General features: G+C 37.2%; 4 protein-coding genes across 7 annotated transcripts; 1 reads left to right on the top strand and 3 right to left on the bottom strand.

The window, feature by feature from the left end:
- Nucleotides 1–351: 351 nt before the first annotated feature.
- LOC129366099 (izumo sperm-egg fusion protein 1) lies at nucleotides 352–6,571 on the bottom strand. Of its 3 annotated transcripts, none has more exons than XM_055039711.1 (13): nucleotides 6,468–6,571; nucleotides 5,643–5,716; nucleotides 4,651–4,699; nucleotides 4,245–4,298; nucleotides 3,958–4,169; nucleotides 2,826–2,900; nucleotides 2,594–2,677; nucleotides 2,463–2,483; nucleotides 2,266–2,355; nucleotides 1,871–1,998; nucleotides 1,542–1,692; nucleotides 782–935; nucleotides 352–460 (listed from the first exon to the last, which is right to left on the bottom strand). In XM_055039711.1, the coding sequence occupies exons 5-13, from the start codon at nucleotides 4,157–4,159 to the stop codon at nucleotides 382–384; spliced, it is 984 nt and encodes a 327-aa protein (XP_054895686.1). In that variant the 5' UTR covers nucleotides 4,160–4,169; nucleotides 4,245–4,298; nucleotides 4,651–4,699; nucleotides 5,643–5,716; nucleotides 6,468–6,571; the 3' UTR covers nucleotides 352–381. The 3 variants fall into 3 exon arrangements, with proteins under 3 accessions (XP_054895686.1, XP_054895687.1, XP_054895688.1); XM_055039712.1 differs by having other exon boundaries at nucleotides 3,958–4,163; XM_055039713.1 differs by lacking the exons at nucleotides 2,266–2,355; nucleotides 2,463–2,483; nucleotides 2,594–2,677.
- Nucleotides 6,572–6,788: 217 nt separating this feature from the next.
- On the top strand, nucleotides 6,789–18,309 carry LOC129366143 (myogenesis-regulating glycosidase-like). Its single transcript, XM_055039819.1, has 6 exons — nucleotides 6,789–6,866; nucleotides 9,548–9,988; nucleotides 11,607–12,138; nucleotides 13,370–14,174; nucleotides 14,246–14,364; nucleotides 15,478–18,309. The coding sequence occupies exons 2-6, from the start codon at nucleotides 9,711–9,713 to the stop codon at nucleotides 15,820–15,822; spliced, it is 2,079 nt and encodes a 692-aa protein (XP_054895794.1). The 5' UTR covers nucleotides 6,789–6,866; nucleotides 9,548–9,710; the 3' UTR covers nucleotides 15,823–18,309.
- A 1,516-nt stretch (nucleotides 18,310–19,825) lies between these two features.
- Nucleotides 19,826–20,852, bottom strand: LOC129366074 (lymphocyte antigen 6G-like). Its single transcript, XM_055039660.1, has 3 exons — nucleotides 20,739–20,852; nucleotides 20,283–20,390; nucleotides 19,826–20,150 (listed from the first exon to the last, which is right to left on the bottom strand). Exons 1-3 carry the CDS (start codon nucleotides 20,782–20,784, stop codon nucleotides 20,002–20,004), a joined length of 303 nt encoding a protein of 100 aa, XP_054895635.1. The 5' UTR covers nucleotides 20,785–20,852; the 3' UTR covers nucleotides 19,826–20,001.
- A 4,729-nt stretch (nucleotides 20,853–25,581) lies between these two features.
- Nucleotides 25,582–27,630, bottom strand: LOC129366121 (lymphocyte antigen 6C2-like). Of its 2 annotated transcripts, none has more exons than XM_055039749.1 (3): nucleotides 27,517–27,630; nucleotides 26,032–26,139; nucleotides 25,582–25,900 (listed from the first exon to the last, which is right to left on the bottom strand). In XM_055039749.1, the coding sequence occupies exons 1-3, from the start codon at nucleotides 27,617–27,619 to the stop codon at nucleotides 25,752–25,754; spliced, it is 360 nt and encodes a 119-aa protein (XP_054895724.1). In that variant the 5' UTR covers nucleotides 27,620–27,630; the 3' UTR covers nucleotides 25,582–25,751. The 2 variants fall into 2 exon arrangements, with proteins under 2 accessions (XP_054895724.1, XP_054895725.1); XM_055039750.1 differs by lacking the exon at nucleotides 27,517–27,630 and adding an exon at nucleotides 26,649–26,753.
- Nucleotides 27,631–27,888: the final 258 nt, after the last annotated feature.

The following is a 27,888-nucleotide window of genomic DNA, read 5'->3' as shown; positions in this document are numbered from 1 at the left end:
TTAAAAATAATTGAAGTTATTTTGTTACCCTTAAAAATAGAATTGAAAATGAATCAGCAAAGGCCCAAATTAGTATGTAATTTATGCTGATCACTTGTGAATGTAAAGGTCAGAATGCAGCTGAAAGAGCTCAGTGTTGTGCAATTTCTACTTTTGTTCCTCTGCCAACTTTCTGTCATATGAGCTCACACCTGATCCAAATGAAAACAAGATCTACAACTCTCGAGTGACTTATCTTTTTTCCATGGCACCGAGACCTATAAGAACTTTCACATCATTTCTAGACATGACTTGACACTTCATGCTGTAAAATTTATTTGTTCATAGAAACAGAAGTGAGGAAACCTTTCCCGTCCCGTGAAAGTGTAATTACTGTATACATCATACTGTGGCCTTTGTGCGTTTGCCATTCTTTTTGATCCTCATGTCTTTGACTTGTTTCTGCCGATTCATCATCGTCCTACAGAAAGGATAACGGAGAAAGTCCCTTTTAAAGGAAAACCATTTTAAAAAAAAACATGCTTGTGGTTTTTAATATTAATATAACTAACAACACTCACTGGAAGAAGTAAAGACTTTTTTTCCCAAAAAACAAACTGACTCAGTTCAGCTGTGTTCATTCAGCCTAATAAATCGTGATTTAGTAATAAAACCTAAGATCATAGCTGGCTCTGCTTCACGATACATGATTTAGTCTGTCATTCATGTTGCTCGGTATCATTTCTTTCCACTTCCACCCTTCCTGGGATTCCCCGCCCACTCGTCCACCCAGGTCTCTCACCTCAGGAGAACTATGAGGCCTACGCTCGCTGCCAGACTCAGTGCTGTAACCACAACAATGAGAACCACAAGACGGTTCTCTGTAGAGGAGACGCCATGAGCCAGTGGGGGCAGAGTGACGAAGGGCTGGCGGGTCTGAAGAGCCAAAGGCTCGACTGTGAAGGAGGATGAGGAGGAGAGTGAAAACAGACGTGAGTCAGTGTTACAGGCCAGGGATTGTTAACACCAAGCATTTTGTTCAGACTAAAGTCACTAAACAGACAAACACTCCACTCCGTCTAGAGTTAACCCCAAAAGGTTTCAATTATTCTGGTTCTTCTGACTGGAAGTAGTATTAACACTTTAGATTTGTTCCCCAGTTGCCTGGTCTGAGAGATAATCTGTAGTGAGAGTGACAGATTAGGGTGATGGCAGGGAAGCTGTCCAACCTTAAAGAGAACCAACCAAGAAAAAAAGGAAATAAGAGGCTTCTTTCCATGTTTAAGTTCCTGGACTCCCAAGCTGCCTGTATAACTCACCTGTCCAGCATGTCAGTAATCAAGCTGCCCAGATTAAATACTACTTCTTGGCTTCTCATTCAGTGAATGATAGTTCTATTTCCTTGCATATCATTTTGAATTCAACTTGACCTTGATCTCGTCAAATCATTTTAAAGATATATCTTAACCATGGGTGCGCTCACAGTGTTACAGCATAATTCACTTCCTGCAAATACCCTGCATTGCATCGACTGTGTGCCACGTAATAAAACCCGATTTCACCTGTGAGCAGGAAAGCGGCTCGATAGTAGACGGCTCCATTTTCATCTTGCAGAGAGCAGCGATATGTTCCTTGCTCATCCAAATGAAGCTGATTCAGGATTATAGATGCGTCTTGTGTCACCACCAAGGGCTGAAAATCCTTTTCAGTCAGCTGCGTATACAAATTTGGAAGTGACACAGCAAACAGGAAAAATGTGCTTTCAAAAAGCTAAACATGGGATAAAACCAGGACATGCACTTGATTTGGGTTATAAAAAGCTATGTTAAAGTGAAATTTAAAGTGCCATTTATGCTTCCTTTTGCAATAACATGTTTCGGCTGTAAGAGACCTTTGTGGCATCTGCCTCTCCAATGGCCCTGGAGTAGTGGTACTCTGGTTTTCCCAGAATGAAACGATGCCATGGAAGGAAGCAATTCAATACCACTTGGCCTTCCTCCTCTCCCTGCACTGTATGCACTGGAAAAAAATGAGATGAGGGCAGATCAGGAGCTCTTTTATTTATTTGCGTCCGGATTACCTCTGTAATCTTCTTCATTAGCACTGCACATGGACATGTAGCAGCATTTTGCTCGAATTGCTGCTAAAACATGTCCAGACCCGTGACATGTTTTAATGCACTTGCAGGAATGATGCACTCTTGTCTCATAGGTAGGACTCCCATCCATTCCTCAGCCTTCTCACTAACAACATATAAACACTAAGCTACAAAAAATAAAAGTATACCGTCACAGACCAGCTGGTCTGACACAACTGGACAGACGTACGTCTTGTACTTGCAAGAGACACAATCCAATACTCTTCTTTTGAGAAACCCTGTAAGCCACACATGCATGCACACGTGTTCAGTTAGCATGCACCAACTCAACACGATTTACACAGGCAGAAGCAACACAGGTGGTAGGATCAGAGAGCAAACGTACCACACTTGTTGGGGCAAAGTTCTGAAGGAAAAAGAAACAGAGAAATGAACCATAACTAATGCACAGCACTGACTTGCACAAAGTGCTTTGCTTCATACCAGGCAGAACTTGCTACTATTCAAGTTGATTACCTTTAGGAATGAAAATGTCCAAGTGTTTCTCTAAGATTTGCCTGCCTTTCTCCATGATCTGAATGGTTTCGAATTTTATAGCCTCTTTGAAAACAGAGACAGGTTGCACTGATGTTAAATTTAATGCAAAGATGTGAGTAATATCTGAGCTCGTCACTTTACTTTGCTTCCAGAAACAGTTGCTCACTAATATTAAGTAACGGTTTCCCTCTCATTTATCTTTGAATCTCACCAACACGAGGAGCGTTCAAGAAGCGGTGAAATTCACTCTGGTACTCAGTTTTGGCTCTGTACAACGTGGTTGGATCTAAGCAGTAACCAAAAAAGACAAATGTGTTGGTGATGATGTTTCAGAAAATCACAATAATAAGAAACAAGCAAGCACATAAACTGTAAATACTAAATAGAATTTAATTGAAAATAGTAAGTTGACTTATATCAAATTGCTATCAACACTCACTTTTAGTAAAAATACTTGGAATTTGTGGTTGAAAAGTCTCTCTCACTTGATAATTGTTCTTTTTTTCTGTGTTGAAAAGTACTTTGACTCAATACTGCCTCCAAGTACAAATGCTATACTTGAGTTTTTTTTTTCTTTTTTGGGACCAGTAATGTGTCTCATCTGACACATGAAGAAAAACAAATCTCAGCCTTTCCATTCACATCACAACAAGCTTCAATTTATTATTTTATCTTAAGCTACGCTGTTAGCGCTATGCTAACAGCAGTTTCCAACAATAGCAGTCTGTGTTTGTCAAAGACAGGACTACCACAGTGTGTTGACGTGTAATAGGGATATCACCACTCTTAATGTTTTTTTCTTTATTTTTGGACCATTAGTGCAATTAATTAAATTTTTTTTTCTACATGCAAAAGTCCCAAGCTGGAACCTTGGTATTGTGATTCTGGTATTCCTGTAAATCTGACACAAGCGACACCTGCAGATGACAGTGATGATAATTACAAAGTAATAATTCTGTGAGGTGGGAGAGAGGCGTGCTGCAGTGGCTGTGGCTGTTTGAACTTTTATCACATGTCTTTTCTTCTCTCATAACCTACCTTCCTGTCTAAACACTCAAATAAAGGCCATTAAAGCCAATAAAACCTTTATAAAACAAGAAGTGTGTGAGAGAGAAGAAGGACAAGAACTAATTCTAGAAAATTGGCTTGTTTAATTTAAGTGAACCCGACAAAATGAGTAAGCAGTAAGTTGTTGTAGATATTTAGTAACTCTTAGCAGGGTTAAATTTGTTTCAAGCAGTCCACACAAATAAAAAAAAGAGGTTAACACGATGCATGACAAATACATTAGATGAGAAAGTGAACTAAATAAATTTTACAATGTTCAGGGTTTATAGTCTCACCAATGACTCCCTTTCGACTCTGACTTGTTTTCTTGTACGACACAAAGGCTTGGTCAGAAATCATTTGAAAAGTAATTTGTTCTGCCACGGAGGAAGCAGACAAGATGTAGTCCTCATGCATGGTCTTGATGGTGCGGTCACACTGCAGACAGGCCTCAGCTGTAACGATGCGGTGCAACAGAAGCACCACAACCAGCAGCATCTCCCTGCAGCTTTGAATGAATGAGTTCAGCAGATCTGAATATTTTAAAGCAGAATTATCGAGTAATATTACTTTATAGATTTACCTCTGGAATGTTGCTGGACTTCTGCTTCTGATTTTCAAGTACACGTCAGTCTGTCTGATACACAGATAAATGTACAGAGATAGAGCTGTCGTCAAAAGAGTTCACCAAAAGTACAAATATTATTTCAATGCTGTTTTCTTTTACACATTGATTTGAATAGTTTGTTTTTTAGGGTTAAATTACTTTGCATCATCTGCCCTCAACAGTATCTAAAAACTAGAAATAGGTGCAAAACATTTAATTTATTTTGGTGTTTTCCAATTTGCTTAAGATCTAAATTTTGTATAAGGCTTAAATTTATACAAATATTCTCTCTAGTCTTAAGTGAAGTGTTCATTTATAGGTCCTTTAGGATGTCCTGTTGTGGGCTGCAGAACATCCACATACTTTTTGTATCCATTTTTACCGATTGATCTTTTGGTGTAACTGTCTTGGTTCACCTGGAATCAGTTCACCTGGAATACAAAAGCACTTTAACTCATTTGAAGGCCAAAAATATTGTACACAAACAAGCATCATTACCATGCTGTTAATGAAGACAGTATTTTAAAAAATAAATCAACCTTACGAAATATCAAAGCAAGACCACAGCAATCCTGCTCATACTCCTCTGCTGTTTACTACTACAATACGTTGTAATAGGAAGAAAATAAAAATATACCTGCTTCGCTGTTTTAATTTGACGACTACTAATGAAACAAGAACTAGTTGACTGTATATGTCTCATGACTCAGTGGTTAGTTTCTATTCTGGCTTGATTTTTTTTTTTTTGTTCTGTATTTTACATCTGGCATTTCTCAAAACCATTCTGTGGTCCACTGTTGATTTGCTACATCTAATTTTTTTTGTGTCCCATTTTAGTTTACTGAGTCTGTGTAGACTCCTACAATAATTTTCCAAAATATAGTGTAAATCTCTAAAATAAGTTATACATAAGTAAATAATACAAATACTGAAAAGCTTGAATGTTTTCCCTCTGTTGTTACTGCTGGGGCTGCTCCACACATAACAGAAACATCAACATAATTTCTGCAGAAATATTTATGGTCTACAGTGTATATGTAAAGTATTTACAGCATATCACTTTTCCACATTTTGCCTGTTATGACTCTATTCCAAATTGTATTAAATTCTGCTTGACCAAGCATGAGAAGAACAAATAAACAAGATTTTCTCTAAGCATGGAAAGCTGCTTGAGAACACCACAAATTGTATTGTCATGTGGAAAAGTGTGGAAAAGGTCAAGGTCAGACTACTTCTGAAAGGCACTGCAACATATTCAGTCAAAACCAGATTTAGTCAGAGAAAAGTGACCTCATCTGAATGTAGCTTGTTGCTGTCACCCAGTGGCAGAAAATGACACAGCATTACACATATCGCCTAATCTACTGATCTTACCTTTTTATTCATTCAGGGTGCTGAAGTGAGTGGTAACTAATTATGTCCACTCCGTTACTTTTACTGAAGTAACACTGAAGAACAAACACACTTTTAGTACAACCACGGCATCAACATTTTTATCTTTTACTTGAGTAATAATATGATGAAGCCTCTCTCTCTCACTTTTTTGAATACTCTGCTTAACTTCGGGGAATGAATGACAAAACATCTTAACCAAAAATTCACACAACACACATCTGCAGCTTAAATTAAGGTGACTATAGTCTGTTGTTTTAATGTTGTTTTCTACATGCTGAGCCATTTGGAGATAATGAATATACTGTATACACCATAAATCAAATTGAATTACGTTGTAACATACTTACATAATGTACTGTAATGTTTTACTTTTAATATAAAAAATGCTTAGAAATATATTTCTCTTGCTTTAACTTATTATTTTGTAATTATATGCATTTCATTTTTAAAATACCCTAATTCTTAAATATCAATTTTTTTTATCAGTCTGATTATGTCTTTCTAAAATACTACGACAAATGTTGTGATTAGACAGTGGCCCTTTAATTAAATACGTTTTTACTCTACCTTGAGTAATATCTTGGATGGGTACTTTTTACTTTAACTTGGGAGAACATAGGTTACAGAGGGAAGTTGAGGATGATTTTTGTCTACTGTACCCGCACAAGGTGACTTTGTTTTTATCACACAGAAGCAACAAACTAGTTCTTTTTAAAAATCGTAATACAAATAAAAATGAAATTAGTATAAGAAGAAAACTAAAATTATACATCCTCAATAGTCATCGCAATCTTACCACCTTACCTTTAGCCACAAATAGATATTCAGAGTGTTTCCTATGACAACCAATATTTGAAGGTAACTGCCATCCATTTTGCATTTCTCGGTCGTGTTAATACATGTGAAACCTGACTTGATTATCTTAATGGCTACAGTTACTTCATAGATTTTAATTTTGTTTCAAATTTGTAATTTGAGAACACAAAACATTATAAAAATAAATAGGATATTTCATTTCACAAGCCTAAAACTGTCTGTGTACTACATTTCCCATGAGTCCGTCTTGCGGCGCAATGTGAATCACTGCATTGGCTGGGAGGGTTCAAGCCACTGCGCACATGCGCAGTACGATCGATACGTTGGTTGACATCTCGACTGTGTGGACACGCCAAGTGACCTCGGCCACTCAACGGCAGAGATAAGGTAAATATGTCCGGTTTACGAAGCTGCTGGGGTCATTTTACATGTGTTAGGTATATCTCTCTACCTTTAGTTGTCGTAAAAACGTGTATTTCAACTCTAAAGGTAACTGGCAGGTAACTATTGGGAAACCGTATATACTGAACAGAAAAGTGCTATCGTGACACTGACGTCTCGACAGGTTCAGCCTGTTGGGAAAACTTACACTAAACAGCTTTGTCTATCAAAGTAGAATTACATTTTTTTTTAATTTACAGACCTGGAGTTACTATGGAGAAATTATTTTGTGTTTATCAAACCTTTCCTATAAAAGATATGGAAAGGTTTGGAAACATGCTTTGTTTTGTGTGTTAAAGTGCAATATTACACACTTTCAATAGAGCCGCCTTCTGTCTCAGCTGTAAAATAAAGGAGAGTTTTAGTAAAGTCTGTCTACCGCTTTAAATTGGTCACATTTGGTTCTGGATTAAATTTAGAATATGGATTTTTTGACATTGCAATACAGGAATATGGACAGATTTAATTGTCATTAAGCTGTACATTTAAAAATTTACAAATTGAAAGAAATTTTGTTGCAAGGCTCCAATAATAAATAAATAAGTAAAAATAAAGGGATCTGGATAAATGCATATTATAAAAGATTGAACTAATGTGAGTTTAGTATCCTTATGGGCCAGGGCATGAGGGATGAAGCTGTTGAGGAGTCTGGTTGTTCTGCATTTGAAGCTGCCGAACCTTTTCCTAAAGGGTAGCAGGGAGAACAAACTATGCTGAGGGTGGAAGGGGTCTTTTATAATTGCCCGAGCCCTGGACAGACAGCAACTGTGAGCTGTTTCAAGGCTGGAAAGAAGCTCAGTCCCAATGATTTTCTCAGCTGTCCTCACCTACACGTTGCCAGTCAGAGGTATTCAATGCTCCAAACCAGACAGAGATACTGCTGGCCAATATAGTCTCTGTCGTCCCTGTGTAGAAAATGGTGAAGATGTGAGGGGGGAGGTTTGCTCTTCTCATCTGACGTAAAAAGTCCAGATGTTGCTGAGATTTCTTCACCAGATCAGAGATTTGGAGGGACCATGTCAAAGTGTCAGTATTCTGTGTGCCCAGGAATTTAATGTCCCTGACCTGTTCCACTGCAGCATCATTGACGAGGAGGGGTGTGTGACTTGGCTGATTTTTCCTGAAATCAACTTCATGCTTTGGTCTAAAACATTGTAGTTCTGGCTGCATGTTAGCGTTTGTTCTCCTGCTGGAAGATGAACCCTTACTCCATTCTTAAATCTTTTGGAGCGTGTAAAAGATTCTCTTCCAGTATTGTCCTGTGTCTGTGTCTTCCTATCAACTCTGGTTAGTCACATTGTCCCAGGTCAGGAAAACCATCCCCTGAGCATCGTGTAACACTGTGTAAATGTTGTGTTCATGTTGTTTGTTTTCCACCACACTATGGGATTAGTATATTATGTATAAGGTGGTGCCACCTTTCACATGCCTACCATCCCTCCTCTTTTTCAATGTCTTTCTTCATGCCACTCTTCATTATGATACTATTTATATAGCTGTTCTACTAACTCTCTCCTATTCGAAATGTGAATCTCTGCAATTCCTCTTCTTCTCCTTCTCTGAATAATACTCTCTTTTACATGCCCGATTAGAAGCAGCTGCAAACTGGCAGTGTTTTGCTCTGTTTACACGTGTCCCATATTCTTTCTATTTTTGATGATGGGAAGAAAATGTAACATTAAGAACTCAGGATGTTGCTTTGTTTAATTTAGTCCTGTCTTAAAAACGTTTTACAGCTTTATATCTGACCTATCTGCATTTATTGTATTGCTTATCATTTTTCATGATTAATTTATTGTCATAAAACATTCCTATTAATGCAGCTCTTTTTGCATAGTGATTAAATTACACATACAGGTGAACTCTAATCAATGCTTTAGCATGCCATTCTATTCAAAAAATATTTTATTGTAGATGTGTTTTACTGTTTCCTTCTGATTCACAGTCATGTAGTACTTTGTGTTGGTCTAAAACGACAATGAAATATATTGAAATTAATGCTGCAAAATATAGCAGTTATATGTGCACCAATGCTTTTGGAAGGAAAGAAGGAAGTAAAAGTAGAACTGAAGCTGGAGAGGATGTTTGCGCAGAACTCAAAGTAACTTTAGTAAAAAATAAGAAACCAGAGTTGAAACGTAATCAGTTTGCCTTATTCAAGTGACGTTTTAATGATCTACCAGACGTGCAGTTTACTGAAAACTACAGGCTTGCTGCAGTGTAGATATTAGAGGGCTGCTCATCCTAAATATTATTTACTTTGGGCCAGTGATAAATGAAGCTGTACCTTGCTGACTTGGTGTCTGTGCTGTTCTGACTGATTGTAGCTTCTTGTTAGGCTTTCGTTACTTTTATTAGCTCTGGTGCTTGTGTAACTTTATATGAATACTGAACCTGACTACCTGACGTTTATCAGATTACACCTGCTGCACACATTATCTGCTGGATACTAATTAGATATGCTGCTGGACACTTGCGACCAATGCGAGTAACTCCAGCGCAGCGTCTAGGAGCTGGAGCAGAAAGCAGCTTCAGACGTTCTGCTGTCATGTTTTATTCTTCCTTCCTCCTTCTGATTGAACATTGAGGCATCCCTCAGCTGACGTTTAATATCTCTCATCTTACAGGTTTCGACATATCAGTCGTTATCCAGATATGAAGACATTAAGAATTTGCAGGTAGACTTCAGCTGCCAGCGAGATCATTCTCAAGAAGCACTGATACCAAGTGAGCAGCTGTCGCACCGCCACCAAACCTGCTTCTTTTCACACCTTTATACAAGATTTCAGCATGTATCAGATTGTTCCAGGAGCTCCTGGAGAGCAGCATGTGATTGACAGAGCCCATGGCTCCCCACGGAAAAAGAAATTTGGAGAGGATAGCCGGCCGATGGTGCTGGCAGGTCTGTTGGGTGGTGTGCTGGTTCTGGCCGCTGTCATCGCCTGGTTCTATTATTCATTGTCTCTTCGTAAAGCCCATCTGCTGAAGGCCGAGTCACTGGACCTGAAAAAAGATGGCTACGTTATACGGAACCAAGCCGGGGAGGCTGTCTTCAGCATGGCATTCAGGTTAGTCTGCAGTGGAAAACTGTTTAATTATTCAACAGATTTTCATCTTTATTGGTTCGCTGGTCAATAATGACAGAACTAGTCCAAAAATATGCTGATGTTGATTATAAAATTAAACACGGTTTACAAATGAAATGAATGGAAAATCTTAAATGTGACAGTATACGAATAGTAGCGTGAGAAGATGGCTGAAGAACATTACCTTCTAAGTTTATGGAATGAAAAATTTGACATCAGCTAAAAAAACGGCAAAGAATAAAACACTCATTATAATCTGTAGTTAGGATATGGATATAATATAGTAAAATGTTCATGCTACTGGGGGAAAAGTTCAGTTAGATCCAAAATAGAACATTAACAGTGAATTTTGGTTTCTATATTATTTGTATGTAGGTTTTTTGATAATAACTAAATTAGAAACATTTGCTTAGGAGACTTTCTTCTTCAGTGCTGCCACCTGCTTTATCTGGTTGTTATAAAGTCAACAAATCATTGCAATCAACTGGCCTTTTTTTATTAAAACCTATTCGCAATTAATATTATGCCAATTTTGATTTTACCGTACTTTTAATTTGATTTGAATCTGAGCATATGTCAATCATAAGGTTCCTGTTAATACTGGCATATGTTTCGAGCAAGTTTGACAACAGTTGAACATTTAGCGGTTGACAATTGGATCAGAATAATTCCAAAAATTCATTTTGGGCTTTGACCATTTGTGCAGTGGTCAGTATTTGTCAAAAATGGTCCAAGGAAGAAACAGTGACTAATCAAAGAATGTTTATGGGCAGCCAAAGCTTATTGATACATGTTGGGAGGGAAGGCCAGCCAAAAAAACAGATGAAAAACTGTAGCTCATTTTGAAAAAAAAAAAGTTTATTTCCTTTTATTTAACCAGGTAAACGCCATTGAGATCTGGATCTCATTTTCCAGAGGGGCCTGGACCTTATATTATTGAAAATAATTTTTTGGGACTGATAGAAAGGTGTCATAATTGTAAACAGTGCTCCACGATTTGTTGCACATGGCAGTGCTTAGTTTAAATATGAGTCAGTGTGCCTTTTCTTGTCACAATGTTATTCTTCATGAATGTATATGACTAAACTAAATTAATTGTCTTGGACTGAATTAGATTGTGTACATAAATTGATAACTGGACCTTGTGAAGTTAAAGGATAGGCAGATGGACGAGGCAAACTAAAACAAAATTGAAAAGGGGAACTGCTACAAAATTTAAGGACTCAGCAAAGAACCAGGAATAAATATTGGTAAAAGAACTATGGTCACCTCTTGTGGAGTGACTAGATGTGTTTGCTTCAGTAGAGTTGTTCAGTGTTTTTGGATGCTCGTGCTGAGTGGCTGCCAGTCTGCGGTTTGTGAGTTAGGGATGGGAAACCAGATGAGACAGACACATGATTACCCCCTAAGGGAAGACCATTTTAGTCATGGACCATTATCTGCAGAGGTCATATCAACAGAAATAGCCCATAGCTGAGGCTTTGTAGTCTAGCTACAGTTAGTTTTGATTTCAGCTGCACAGAATATGACTTTCTTAATCTGTACTGTGAATAACTTCCCCTCTTGTGTCATGTGTCCTCTCTCGTGTGCATTGTTCTAGGTCTGGCGCTCTAGATCTGGACTCCTGCACAAAGGAGGGACATATTCTCAGCTGTACTCGGTCAGAAACTGGCAAGCTGAACTTTTTCATCCAGACAGTTAGAGAAAAGGACACGGTAATGTGCTATCGCATTCACTGGGAGGAGCTGATGGATATGAGCTCTGTGGAACATGCCATGGCCTACAATAACTCTCACTGGTACGGAGGAGCAGAGATGGCAACGCAGCACTGGCCTATAAGAAACCAAGGCGAAAAGGAACCGTCTCCTTTCATCACCAGCGATGTTTACTCCAATCGAAATGCATTTGGGGGAATCCTTGAGCGTTACTGGCTGTCTTCCAATGCAACCGCAATAAAGATTAAGGACTCTGTCCCTTTTCATTTGGGCTGGTCAGAGAAGAGCAAGACTCTCAGATTTGTGGCCCGATACCAGGGCTCTCCTTTTAAACCACCGGTGGGACATTCCGGCTTCCCTGAGCTCAGCTACAGGGTCTGTGTGGGGCTGGATCTCACATCACTTCACAAATATATGGTAGGTATGTTTGCATAGATGGAGAGAACAGAAAGATATTTTCTGACAAAACCTTAATTGTACTTATGTATTAGGAAGAGCTCTTAAAGATTATTAGTGACTTAAAATCTAAAATATTTGCACAGATAAACTCTATAGTTTGTCTTTGATAAATGCTGCTGCTGATGGTGGTGGGCATTTATTATATCATTTATTATCTGATTCTTTTTTTTATTATTAAAGTTTTTAGCATTTTTCAGAACATATGTATGGAACCCCCCCAATTAACCCCACCTCAAACAAACAAACAAAAAAAAAAAAAATACAAAAAACAAAGCAACTAGGTCAGCGCATATCAAATCAATAAAAGTTTCGCAGAAAATTAACATATACAAAATCCTCGATGTTAGCAGAAACAACCACCGTAAACAGAAGTTCACAGTAAACAGAAGTTCACAGTAAACAGCATTTTCAAAACAGCAGTTAATCAAAGGAGTTTACTTGTCCCAGTGTTGCAGGAAAGGAAATAGTCCCAGGATTCCTTGAAGTTTTGTCATTATTTAGCCAGCATTTGTTCATATGACACTATTTCCAACATCTGATTCTTAAGAATCAAAATTCTTCTATCATTGTCATGATAAATTTCTATTAGTGATGTTTTAAAAAAAACTGTCATTATTGTTAGGATTAATAGTTTTACTATTTTCTTCACTGTGTTCAAAGAAACCATCAATAAATACCAAAACATTTGAAAATACTGTGTGCAGTTCAGTGATGCAAATCACACTACTACTAATAACACACTAGTAACTGCATTGATTCTATGCATATGCACTGATTCCAGAGATATGCATGGAGTCGATGCATATCGCTGGTTGCATGGTCTTCTGGTCCGTCCAACCAGACGACTGGTTGTATGGACCAGTCTTTTCCGGTCCATACAACCAGAGAACCAGAGAAGACTATTCACTCCAGGACTCTCCAGAAAATGTTTAAATGGTATGACAAAAGATTTTATTTTTGAAACGGTTCATTTTTAAAACCTTTTTACACCTTGAAGTCATTTATATAATGTTTAAATATATACAAAATATAATCAAAAAGCTAGTTTACATTGCATGTCCTCTATCAGTATACCAGGTACACAAAATTTGAATTTATTTCAAAGTGTCCCTTAATAACAAAAAGAAAAGAGGTTGATATTAAATGTTATTTCACACTTTATGCTCTTTGTGTTGTTTTGTTTTGTCAGGTGCGTCGATACTTTCCAAAGCCCATCAGGGTTCCATCCCAGGAATTGTTCAAAAAGCCAGTGTGGTCCACTGGGGCTTTTTATAAGACAGCTGTAACTCAGGAGAAGCTGCTGCGCTACGCATCAGACATCATTAAATATGGCTTTAAGTGGTCCCATTTAGAGCTGGATGACCGCTACACCACTGACTATGGAGAGTTTGACTTTGACCCCCAGAAGTTCCCCAATGCCAGCGGTATGTTTGAAAAACTCTTTAAAGATGGATTTCAGGTGACGCTGTGGACACATCCTTTTATCAACTACGACTCTATAAATTTCGGAGTTGCTCTGGAGAAAGGACTGTTTGTCCACGAGCGAAGCGGAGAACTGCCCGCCCTGGTCCGATGGTGGAATGGGATTGGAGGCATCTTGGACTTTACAAACCCAGAAGCTATTACATGGTTCTTGTCACACTTAAATTCCCTCACAAGGCGCTATAATGTGACGTCATTCAAGTTTGACGCAGGGGAAACGACCTACCTCCCTCGTGATTTTAGCACTCTGATCCCTCTGTCTGACCCCTCCACCTTCACCCGGCGCTATGCCGAGATGGCCATACCTTTCAGTTCACATGCCGAGCTCCGTGTGGGTTACCAGAGTCAGAATATCTCCTGTTTCTTCAGGATCATTAACAGAGATTCAGTTTGGGGATATGAGCTTGGCCTCAAGTCTATCATCCCCACTGTTCTGACTATAAGCATTCTGGGATACCAGTTTGTCTTACCAGACATGATAGGAGGAAATGCGTACCCCAACCGAACTACAGGTAGGAAACACTGGAACCTAGGTGTTTTGATCTGAATTTTTAAAGGTCTTGATAACTCTACTGTATTTCAGGTTTGGTAAATGAAACACATGCTCTGCCAGACAAAGAGCTGTACATCCGATGGTTAGAGCTGTCCGCTTTTATGCCTGCCATGCAATTCTCCATACCACCATGGGCTTATGGCGATGAGGTGAGCATGTACAAGACATCTCATTATTGGAATAAGTTTATGATTTAATGTATTTATTGTTTTTGTTTTTGCTATATTGTCCTCTCTTTTACTTTTGGCATCAATGCATTTCTCAAGTAGGTTAAAAATGAAGGAGTTTAGTTTTGGTCTCCTCTGACCAGTGCACCATTCTTCCACATGTTTGTACTGTCCCTTACATTGCGTGTGCCAAATTGGACTTCTTTGGGATTTCTTATAAAAATTCATTTTTGTTTATCACCCCTTTGTGAAAACTAGATTTGTGGAGTAGAAACCTCATAGTTGTGCTGCAGATTTTTCAACATTAGCTGTAGACCTATGCAGCATCTGTAGCGTTATTATGGGCCTCTTGCCTCCTTCTCTGATAAATGCTCAGCCTGTCAGGTCAGAAAACAATTAAATGAATACATGGTTGTATGTAGAATTTCCCTTTGAATCCACAATTATGCACCGCTTTGTGCTGGTCTGTCCCATAAAATCTGTGTAAAATGCATTGAAATTTTGGATTGTGACAGAATATTCAGAATATAAAGGACTATGAATACTGATTGATTTTTATGCTTAAAATACATTAAATACATTTGCCAAATAAAGATATAATTAATATATGATTCACATTCAGAGAAGAAATTATTTTCTTTGAGCAGTTTTCAATATTACCACAAGAGGGCACCAACATGTTTCTTTAAAAATTACGGTTTAGTTTCTTCAAAACCAAACTGTAGAGATTGAAACCCACAATGTTTTCAGTATTTTTTCTTTCTTTCTCGCAGCCAATTTGCTGTTGTTATAAAGCAAAAAATAATTACTAGAATGCCGTGTATCTGAGTCGATTTGTTCAGGATTTCAATGGGTCTCTTCTTATGTCCTTCAAATCACAACCTGCTGGTTAAAAACCATCTAAGCCGAATATTTGATTGTAATCCCAAATTGTTGCTTTATTAACTGAAATCCTTCCTTCCTAGTCAGATATTAGCTGAGATGAAACCATCAATGAAATTTTCCACATTCATGCTAAATATAAATACATAAATGCTTGATGATTTGTTGATTGTGCTCTTCTGTGATGCTAAAACACAATTTATTAATCTCCAGGTGATTCAGATTGCACGGACATTTTCAGAGCTCCATGAAACTGAGGTGGCTCCTAGGGTTCTTGAGCTGGCAGGGGAAGTTGTCGGTACTGGAGACCCCATCATAAGGCCTCTGTGGTGGATCGCCAAAGACGACGAGGCAGCCTTTAAGATTGACTCCCAGTTTCTGATTGGGGATGACCTTTTGGTGGCTCCAGTGTTGGAGCCAGGAAAACAAGAGAGGGACATTTACCTCCCAGCAGGTCACTGGAAAAGCAAAAAAGGAACATACAAAGGTCCCATGTACCTCACTGACTACCCTGTGGATCTGGATGAGTTAGCTTACTTTTTATGGGTTGAGACATAAAAAAATAACTTTACAGAAAGATGCACTGACAGATGCACTGTATCTTCAGCAAGTAAGCCAGTAAATGACACAGAATGTTTGCTTTCTAAAGGGAAAGTTCACATTTTGGTGGATGTTGTGTCTATGCATCCAACAAGCTGCTCTTCTTTGCCTGAATAAATAAATTCCCTTTTTGAAGAGATGCACCAATCAGATCTTTACTGACCAACACAGGTCTCTGATTTTCTTTGAAGTTAGACCTGCTGATTTACATATTTTCCGTAAGAACTTTTAACACGTTGAAAAAAACATGTCATGTTAGAAAATTTAATTCAGGTCCAGAACTCCACTGTGACCAGCCACACAAGAAACTATTCTGAATATGTGCAAAAAAAGAAGCTAAAACTGTCAAATTTGACCTGAAGAAAATAATTTTATTCTTCTTTCTTGCAACTCTGAAAGTGGGAACTAATTTTTCTGCTCTTGTGGAATATGTATGAGCCTTTAATCTCATTTTCCTTGCGGTACACAAATATAGGATGTAATTTAATTCACTGACTGTCAATGTCTTGGCATTTTGAAGACAGTAAGATAAAAGGGCAGTAAAAAGTGACATCCTTGGTCAGGGAACACTTTGAATTCACATTCTTTATCCCGGTATGCATACACTATTCAAACATGGATCTTTAGCTTTTATAAGTTTAATAAATAAAAAGAAAATCAGAATCTGCTTTGCAAATTACTGATCAGAGCCAATCAAGCCAGATATGGTTATTGATTTGTGCATCTCGTTTTTAGTTTTCTTTACATTTTTATGCCAAACCTCATCCTCATGTGCCTTCCATCAAGCGAATCCTTGATAGTGCCATAACTAAAGCCTTCCTTTGTAGTGCAGAAAACTAATCCTCAATGCCTAACACCATCAGCTTTAGATGACATGCAACTAGGGTCATGGTTGTTTTTCTAAACTAAACTAAAATGCAGGGTAGCTCAGATAACTGTGCCATAAGATAAGGAGTACATCTGCTGGAGGCTTTCTGGATGCCAATATGGATCCTGACTTGGGCTTTTGGACCTCTGGTAAAAGTGCTTGTCTGAACTTACCAACTTTTCAGCTGCCCAAGTTAACATGCATAAACTTACATTTTTGATTTCTGCACTTTATTGTAATTTCACTTGACAATAACAAACAGTTGAAGGAGAAATCCTGTCATTCTAGGTACTTGTAAGCAAACTGCAAATTGCTTTCAGGCTGGTGATTCCTGACCTATTGTGCCATTTCACTTTCAAAATTGCACAAGCTAAATTTATTGCTCAGGGTGCCATTAATGTTGAGATGTTCTTTATTTACAGTAGCAGGTTTATTATAAATTATTTTTCTGTATGATGCCATATTTTTCCTGTTCTTCACATTTGCCTGGTCGTTTTCTTTCCTTATCTCTGCTTTGCAAAGTAAGCAGCGAAGTCTTGATACAATTCTGTACACGCTGAAATGCTTGAAGCCACGTCTTTGCAAATGCATGAACTATTATGCACTTACAGTGATTGCTAGCATGAGACAAAAGCACAAAAATGGTTAAATTATCTGGACGTAACACTCTTAATATATTGATATGTCATGAGGTTTGTCTTTAGACCTGATTTGCTTTTTAGCAGAGCTGAAAACAGCTGGCAGGAAGTGAAAAGATGACAGCAGAATGTAAAATGTTACCTTTACAGAGAGTTTAACCACCCAAAGACTTTTTTAAAGGGAACTCTGTTAATAATCAAAAAGATACGCTGAGCTATTTCTGATGTTTATTGAAATTAACCCAGGGAACTCCAGCGTGACAGTAGAGATCTTTCAAGGCTTAAAGGGGTTTTTTTTTCAATTTTGTTTTAATGGTAACCCTTTTGGCTGCTGCACATAAACACTTGGTATTTAAAGGGCGAGTGCCAAACAATTTGAACAATACATTATTAATGCAGCGCATGTATGTTTGAAGTGTTGCATTTCTCACAATGATTCTGTATAGATTTCCTAACATTCTGTAGGTTTGAATGAATATGATTGCTCTGCAACATTGTGCCATATTGTAATTATTATTGTATTCATATGTAATATTTTTAACAAGGTTGTATGTGTAAAAAATAATTTTTAGTTCTCACACTCCTGATAGTGTTTGTCTGATAAATCAATGCCAGCAGTGTTTCTTCTGATTATTGACTTTCTTTATTTCAACTTCTTTTATTGAATGTACTGCATGACATGCAAAAACCTGATATGGCATGTGATTTCAGCACAGTCTCATAGTTATCTTCCTCTTTCAGTGAGGGGACAACTTTCTTTTCCAGTGTTAAACTCAATTTAACTTTACGTTTAAGTCATGCGATATGTTAAAAGCAGTCACATTTGGTTTCCCACTGTTATTATTTTGCTGCTGTGTTAAAATATATTTGGGCACAATCTAACCTTATTGTGTTGATTTTGACTTGATTTGTCTCACTAATAAATATAATACATTTTAACCGTTGTTTGTGTCTCTAGTCACTGCTAGTGTTGTAGCGTTTAAGCGTTTATCATGTCACACATAGAAAGCAATAAATCTGTAGTGAAAAATATGTTGAAACTTGATTTGGTAAATAATTGAGGATTAGACAATAATCAAGAAATGTTGGTTGATATTAGAGACTGAGAGAGGAAGTGCCTATGAATATTGTAAGTTGTATTTTCCAGTGAGCAAAACGGTCTCAAACTTTTGAGAACAATAGAGATTAAAAATTAAAATAACAGCTTCCTCTTTCCTCTTGCAGGGAAGTCATTGAGAGTGCAACATCTAACTACCTACTTTTAAATGTACATTGATGTGATTCTTCATTCCAGTGACATAGATTCTCAGTCACACCTGCAATGACTGCTCTTTGTATTTAAACAAGTGGCAACTGGGCTCCATCTCTTGTTTCTTTCAGAAATTTCAACTCATTCAAAAAGCTTCTTCAGGTCTCAGAATGACAGCAGCTCACAGAGTTTACAGAAATATGAGATCTGGATCTCCATGGAGTTTTACCTGGTTAAATAAAGGAAATGAACAATTTTAGAACAATTAAATTCAATTGAATTAAGTCAATCTCCATTGTATCAGTTTTACAACAGATGTTGTTTCAAGGAAACTTTTTAAAGAATGATTAAAATGCTTTCTATCAAAAGTAGCGTGCAGCATTCATTCCTCCTGCACCAACATGTTGCCAAAAGTTGTTGCTTGCATTCCATTGCTGACTTTGAAACTGTTCCTCATTCTGACCACACTTTCAGTAAAAATCGGAAGGAAAACTCTCCTTTAACATGAAAAAACCTCCAGCAGGACCTGGCAGGGTATGATAAGCTATTTCTCACGAAATTCAAGCTGGGTGTGAACACTGCAGACAGCATTGTGGTTGAGCACCTCACGAATAGTTTCCGTATAAAACCTGTCCATGCAAGATCTTCTGTTTCTTGCACAACTTCTGTGTGTGTCATTTTATTTCTTTGTCACAATCTTGTAAGAGGCACAAAGCCAAGGGTGGCTTCTGGTAAAAATATTTCTTTCCTCCTTTTGATTATAGCTGCTTTCAAATACATCTATAACAAATACTGTCATAATTTTATTAAACTTAATTCATAATAATTTTTTCTTCTGTGTGTGCATGTGTTGACTATTTGGGTTGTAACCACCATGTTATATGAACTTGACGTTGGCAACCAGTAGAAATAAATGAAACAAATTGACAAGTTCAGAAATCTAAACTAATCTCTTCACGTTAGATGCAAATGCCATGTGAAACTCTACAAATTGTTCTTCCTTTTCCATTGTGTATTTGTTTTACATCTTGAGAGAGTAGATTTGGAGTAACTGGAATAACTTTATATTCTTCATTTTACTCGTTTTATTATAGTGGAAAATATAAGTTAAACACGCTAGTTGATCAAGTTATTAGTTGTTTTTATATTGAGAAGAACATTTAAATAAAACACTTCACTTATAAAAAAAATATTACAGTACAGCAATTTGAGCAGTTCATTAGTTTATTACCTCACTACATTTTTATTGTTAAAAGAGACATGTGTATTACATGATGAATAAAAACGCTGTATTTCTGTCCCATTTGCATGTTTGCTGACACCTCAGATTAATTGTTAAGAGACCAAACAATAAACCAGAACAGGATCATGATTTCAGAGCCTTAAATAAAGAGCGTCATAAGGGCTGAAGACAGGAGCAGCAGGATGACACCAGGGCCAGTTGGTACGGCACCGTTGCACAAGTCCGTTTCACAGCACTTTATGGGAGAAATGCAGAGTGAACTGAGCATGCAGGCCTTGGCAACCACTCCTATCAGGCAGAACAGGAAAACATGTCAATAGGGCTTATAAATATAACACTATGACCATAAAATGCTTATGCCAGTAATTTAATCGTTTTGTAAGTGATCACTACTTGCAGCAAATAAATTTAACAGCTCACCATCTTTTTCAACAGAAGAACATCTGTCGAATTGTGCAGGGCAAGTTGCAATGTCAGTGCAGGAGTTAGATGCAGTTGATACACATGAGTAGCATCTCAATCCACATGCTGAAAAAAGAAGTGTTGAACATGAGCAAGCTATAAAAAGTCAATGTAAAATGTGACAAAATGTGTTTACTTCATATTTTCACTCATTGTCTAAAAGGGAGCATTTCAATGTAGTAAAACTCATACAGGTAAATAATATTACCACAATAAAGTGGCGTATTAAATACAAAATCTGTATTTTTGAAACTAATGTAAAAATATTTTGAATGTTGACAAGTTTACTTAGCCAAGAGATGAGATGGATTCTTGAATGTTTCAGGTTAAAAACATAATCTTCAGAGAGACACATTTACTTTAAATGCATTTTAAATTTGATCGGTCTTTGTTAAAAAGTAAGTCTAATCTCACCTGCAGAGAATGAGAGAAACAGGATCAGAACTCCGTGAAGCTGCATTGTGAACTTGATCTGTGAATCAGCCCTCTGAAACAAAATGGGTTGTGCACACTTTGTTATCCGTCTTTGGTTTCGGTTTTGTCTTTGGACCGCCTGTAATCTGAATAAACAGCCCATAAATGTTGTAATTTACCTGGTAGCAATATAGCTGGAAATAATAAATGATAATAGCAGGTTGTGTTGGATTTTAGCAAAATCATACATTTAATATAAACTCTATTTATATTTTAAGTAAGATTAAAACATGAATTGCTGAGAGGACATGACTAAATAGGAGGAAATAGTACCAACAAAAAAAGATAAAATTGATCAAATAACTGCCTTCTCATTCAAAGCAAGTCATACTCCAGGTCCAGTTCACATCGACAATAGTAAATATAGAAAAGTTAAAGAGAAACTGAGCACAAAAACTTGAGTGAAAACTGTAGATAAAACAGAAAAAGTCACCATTTCGGCAGCAACAAATCAACAATAATCAATTTTAATGGGTATAAAAATCATATTGTAATTCAGTTATGAATTATACAGGAGGAGTCTGTCCATTTGAAAAAGGGAAGCCTTTAAAAGCTAGAAAATGCATAAAGGAAGAATACATAAGCATTGTGCTAAAAACAATAGAATAGAATAGAATGTCGCTTTAAAGTTGACTTTCCAGCTGGTTAATTTAATGTGACTTTAAAAATGTAAATTGTTAATTTAAATTAAATATTTAATATAAATTAGATTTTTAAATTAAAGTTGTTTTTTTTTTTATTATTTCTCACACACAAAGTTTTCAACAGAAAACAGTTCATGTTTGCATTATTTCACACAAGGCAACTCACTTGGCATGTAAATTCTGTGCATAATGTTCCTGAGCTAATCTGAAGGCCACATGAAGTTTGGAGGTCAGTAGAAAGTTGACAAGCTCTTTGCTCTTTGGCTTCAGCAGCCGCTCCGTCACTTTACGTGGCCTACCACTTCGTGGCTGAGTTGCTGTTGTTCCCAAACACTTCCATTTTCTTATACAGCTTACAGTTGACTGTGGAATATTTAAGAAATTTAAATTGGTTGCGCTTGTTGATACATCAACAAGGATGTGCTTATTGATACAGCGGATCCTGACACAGATCAAAGCTTGAATTCACTGAGCTCCTGAAAGCAGCCCATTCTTTCACAAATATTTGCAAATACTTGCCTCGGTGTTTCATTTTATACATGTGTGATCATGGAAGTGACTGGAACACCTGATCATTTGTAGGGGCGAGCAAATACTTTTGTTGATACAGCACATTATAAGAACCTATTTGTCAGGATGCTATTTGTAGACTTCAGCTCAGCATTTAACACCGTCATCCCAGACAAGCTGGTGCTGAAGCTACTCAAGGTGGGGCTGCCTGCTTCACTGTGCCACTGGATCAGAGACTTCCTCACCAACAGGCCTCAGGTGGTGAGAATAGGTGGCTCAACATCGTCCCCACTGGTCCTCAACACAGGCACGCCGCAGGGCTGTGTGCTCAGCCCAGCTCTCTTCACCCTGTTCACACACGACTGCGTTGCCATCCACCCCACCAACACAGTCGTCAAGTTTGCGGACGACACAACAGTAGTGGGTCTCATTTCAGACAACAACGAGACCCACTACAAAGAGGAGATTCTGCAGCTCACTCAGTGGTGTTCAGCCAATAACTTGGTGCTAAACCCAAGGAGGTCATTGTGGACTACAGCAGGTCCAGGAGGACGGGTCACACTCCCCTTCTCATAGATGGAGAAGAGGTGGAGCGTGTGGACAACATCAAGTTCCTGGGCCTCCACATCACGTCACCTGACCTCTCCTGGAATACCAACACCTCCCACCTGGTGAAGAAAGCACAACAAAGGCTCTTCTTCCTCAGGAAACTGAGACGTGCTGGACTTTCTTCACGGCTGCTCCTGAACTTTTACAGGGCGACGATCGAGAGCGTCCTCTGCCTCAACGTGACTGTGTGGTATGGTAGCTGCACAGCACTGGAGAGGAAACAACTGACACGGGTGGTGAGAACAGCACAAGGCATTGTGGGATGCCCCCTCCCGGACCTGGACTCTATTTACATAGGCCGGTCAAGAAGAGAGCTGGATCCATAGCCATGGATTCCAGCCACCCGGGCCACAGTCTGTTTGTGCCGCTGCCATCAGGCAAGCGGTTCAGGAATATACGGACTACAACAAACAGACTGAGAAACAGTTTCTTCCCCACAGCCGTCAGAGCCATTACTCCCTGCCGCCCCCTCCCACACATATCATAACCTCACATACACCCCCCACCCCCACACAGCCATGTTGTTCTGCACTTGCACTGTCACATCATCTGCACTTTACCATAATTGGACCTGCTGCTTCTTCTTTGGTGTGGTTGAGTGCCTTTAGTTAATTTTAGTTGTATATATTATTATTATTGTGTGTTTGTTTATTTAATATTGTATATTTTGACTTTTTGCACGGGAGTTGCAATAGAAATTTCGTTGAATCCTGTTCAATGACAATAAATGCTATTCTATTCTATTCTATTTCTAGGCAACAAAGTAAAAAAAATCTGCTTAATAACTTTAGGCTACAAACAAAAACTGTTTAGGAGAAAGAAAGAAGAGTCAAGTAAGATGATTTATAAAAAAATATATATATATATATTTTACTAGATCATGCTAGGTCATCCATTGAAGTGATAGTAAACCAACAAAGAAAAAAAAGCAAAATATAAAATGATTAATTGTAGAATTGTAATTCTAACTGTAAAACATTCACAGCCAAGTATCTTGTAAAAGAATTATAACAAGAGTTCCACTTTTAAGAAAACATTAACAAATTGATGAAAAACAAACACTGATCTAGCTAAAAATTAGCTACAATACAGATAAGAATTTTAATATAGAATTTTACAGGCTTTCACAGTAAATGGTAACTGAAGGAAGGTGAAAGCTAAAAATGTAAATCCCATTTTTAAATGTTCCAAAGTTACCAGTAAATAATTTAAATAGTCAAAAATAATTGGGAAAGCAGATCATTACTGCAGTTATTGTGATTTTGTTGATGTTTTATCTGTACAGCCAACAGTGTATTTAACCTGAACTTTATTTTAATCCAAACTTGTGTACAAAATCAAATAGTAGTTATGTTTTCAAGATAAATGAAACAAAAAATAAACAAATAAATAAATATATGGACTCTTTTGTGCACCACTTATTACACCAATTCAGAAATTTAAGCTGCTACATAATAGGAACTTTCTTGAAGTCACTGCAAAACAGTTTCATTTTATAGAAAATCACAAGAACAGCAGAAAAAGGAAGTTGTATGTGTTTGTTTTTTGGGTCGTCTGTGACCAAATAGAAACTTTTTCTGAGTGCCAACAAATCATTTTCATGCAATAGAAAACCACAAGAACTGCAGTCTGTTTTTGAGTAAGTGGTGAGATAAATTGGTTTCAAAAGCCTTCATGTGACTGCCTGTGAAGTCGGCCTTATTTGATACAGCCTGCTATGAATCTAGGTTGTTTCTAATATGAGTTAGATTAAGTTAGTCTTTGGAAACAAAAAATGAAGCCGAGGCCAATGGTTGTGATTTCTACACTTACCCACCAGAGTGGACATTTTTACACAGAACACCTTTCACTGCTGTGAACAACAGCCTGAGTAAAAGATAGAAAGGAAATTCAGAAAAATGATTCAAACTGGCCTGTATTTTGTATCTCCCTGTCAACTCTGACCAGTATGCTGACAACATGATGTTACCATCAGGGCTGCACTGGGACCAAATATAGATCTAGTATCTTTTTCATTGGCAGCCCATGTTGACTACTTATGTAATATGCAGAGGCACAAAACATACCAGAGCATGTGTGCATGCTGAATTGTTTCAAAAGTTAAGATAAAGCACAGCAGCTGACAAGGAAGAGTGTAACTATGTTAAGTATTTGTAGTCTATAATGGTTTAATAATTTTTACCTTAAGTTGGTAAGTAAGTTGAATAGAGTTAGTATAAAAAAACAGTTATATACAAGCTATGCTAAGCTAAACAGAATAACTGTGTGACTAGAAAAAATAGCTCGGTTTCTAGGCCTCCATAGCAAGCAGATGTTTCCTGTCAACCATACTGTTTCACCTTCTTGATCACTTACTTCTCATTCTCAGTGCTGAAACTTTCCCCAAGAACTAGAGGATCCTAAATTGCAGCTGCACATCAGCAAAACATCACCACAACAATGCTACTCCATTATGCCGTTTACAACTGTAATTAGGAGCGTTGGACTGAGAAATAGTTTGTGTGATGAGATCAGCAGATTCCCACTTCCACCAGGCATTTGGTAATTGTTGCTGCTGCCGCTAGTTTGGGGGGGATGAGTGATATTGAGCTGCTCTGTGGGGTGAAAGCTCAACTGGGGTCTGCAACTCCAAGGAGGAGCTTTGTGTATATCATCATCACTTTATGTGAGCAACCATTTAGGCACTCCTGAATGGCTTCAAATATTTCTCAAACATTCATAAAAAAAAATCACAGCAACATTCCAGGTATGTTTTTGATGACAAGATAATATTATACCATAATATAAAGATCCAAAAATAAAATTTTACATAATACATAATCCCTTTAAAAGTACTAAACAAAAATAATTAGAGCTTCATCTAAATAAAAATGAGAGATAACTATTGAATAACTTTACAGCCCCTGAAAGAGCCTGGTGTCTTTCACGTTTTATTCTTGAGCTTAGAAAATGTGAAAACATAATGGTTGATCACGTTATCTTCAAAAATGTTGCTATTGAAAAGAGCACATAACAGCAAATTGTTGATTGAGCATTTGATTAGTTTATTCTTTCATGGCTTCAGATTTTGTTTCATGTTCAGAACAGACAAACTGCTGCATATCTGTGATGACTGCATGTAAACTGTAAACTCAGAGTAATTGTTAAAAGACAAAACAATAAACCAGAACAGGATCATGATTTCAGAGCCTTAAATAAAGAGCATCATAAGGGCTGAAGACAGGAGCAGCAGAGTGACACCAGGGCCAGTTGGTATGGCACTGTTGCACAAGTCCGTTCCACAGCACTTTATGGGAGAAATGCAGTCTGTGTTTTTCAAGCACTCCTTGAAAGTGACTCCTGTAAGAGCAAGAAAACGTATGAGAAGTATTCATAAACACGCTAGAATGTTCTTAATGTGCTCATACAACAAGTTAAACCTTTCTTCAAGTGATCAGTTCTATCAGATTCTCATACATTCAATAGCTTACCTTCTATCTTGGCAGAAGCACATCGGTCATAACCAGCAGGACACGTTTGAATACCAGAGCAGGTAATAGAATCTGCTGTGCCATACAGGTAGCATCTCAATCCAGATGCTGAATGAAGAATCAAAAGAATTAAACATGAGTATCAATAACAGCGAAAACAAGCTAAGAACTTGACAGATGAGTATCTTTCATATTAAATTTACAAGCTGCTTAAATATTAATGTTCAGTTAAATTAAAAGAAAGTCATAAAGCCTTTAACGGTAAAAACATGAGAAAATTGTTTGTACTGTTGAAAACAGTATTAATACAGTTCAATCCAAACTCTTATTACAGAATTTAGTACATTAATGAGTTTATTTCTGTAAAATTGTTTTGCAGAAATGAGTAAATCAATCAATCAATCTTCAATAAAAACAAGACTCAAAATTTGGTTTGAAATAAAAAAAAATAATAAAATCCAGTTCAAATGTTTTATGCATTAATAAGGAGAACTTTAAACAAAAGAATATGACTTATCATAGAGATACGTCTACACTTTATGAGAAAACCTGAATTGCTTACAAAAGCTAATATTTGTTTTATTTCCCCTTTTTTGTTAAATTCAAGAAATTCTTACCAACAGAAAAAGTTACAAACAGGACAAGAAATCCGTAAAGCTTCATCATAAACGTTGAAAAAGGAAAAAAACTTTTTCTTTCAGTCCTTTCTTCTTTCAGTTTGTTTTTCTGAATAAGCCCGCTCCAATGAGACCCGAATATAAAGAGCACTCCAATGACATTATGGTCCTCATAAAAACCCAGCATCACTTTCGTTCTGACTGCTGTTCATTCAGGATATTGGAATATGTCATTTAGAAAATGTGACTGTATATTAACAGATTTTTATTGCACTGTGATTAAAAACAGTTGAAAGAAATAAAAAATAACATTTTTAGTATTCAAATTCAATAAAATTCAAAAATACTTTATTGATCCTGTCTTGGAAAATAAACAGTTTGTTTTTTTACTGGGAAGATTAAGGAGCTGATAATGAAGATTTCTGAGCAAATGTTATACTTATGCATCTGACAATAGAGGTTTCAGTCAAGATGTTTTTTATTTTCTTTCAAACCAAAACTTCTTTGAACCGGGTTTGATTTAGGGACAAAAGTACTAATTAACCAGAGCCGGGAGAAATGTAGATAAACTGCCTACAGGAGAGAGATGGGTGGAAGGCGCAGTGTACGTTACTGATAAGATAAAAAGGAGAACCGTATGTGTTAAGTTTCACTTCTTCTTCTTTCTTCTCTCTTGCTTTTCTTTACTCAGACACCTGTATTTACTCTGATTTTCTAAATAAAATATCAAAAGACAAATGTGCATTTCTCTGATTGCATCTCCCTTTATCACAATGACAAAAAAATAAATTAAAATTAAAAGTTGTTGTAGCTCATTAATTCTTCTAGAACTACAACAGGAAAGATCTTTTGTAACAGTCTGTATTACAGTGATTTCGAAGAAGCCTCTGACTGAAGACACTATTGTTCCCAAGGCATCTCATGAAGAAGATGGTCAGGGTTGTCCACAGACATCCTCTGTGGTGTCTCATAAGAGTTTTTCCTAGAGTGACACAGTTAAAAACAAAACATGAAAGCACAAAAACAGAACTTAAACAAACACATGGTTTCTAGTGATTATGGCACAAACATGCTGCATCAATCTACTGTGAATATTGTTTATGCTGCACACACATAATGATTACCTTTTTTGTGTGTGTAGCTACAAAGGTTTTTCTAACATATCGTGTTTCTCAATATGCTAAATATGGAGAAATAGGATAAATAAGAGCTCAAGATTTAGCTTCCTGGATTTCCTCCT

This window comes from Poeciliopsis prolifica, unplaced genomic scaffold (assembly GCF_027474105.1).
Source record: "Poeciliopsis prolifica strain line A6 unplaced genomic scaffold, Auburn_PproV2 SCAFFOLD014, whole genome shotgun sequence".
NCBI classification, from domain to species: Eukaryota; Metazoa; Chordata; class Actinopteri; order Cyprinodontiformes; family Poeciliidae; genus Poeciliopsis; species Poeciliopsis prolifica.
This window is presented reverse-complemented; position numbering and strand designations above follow the sequence as displayed.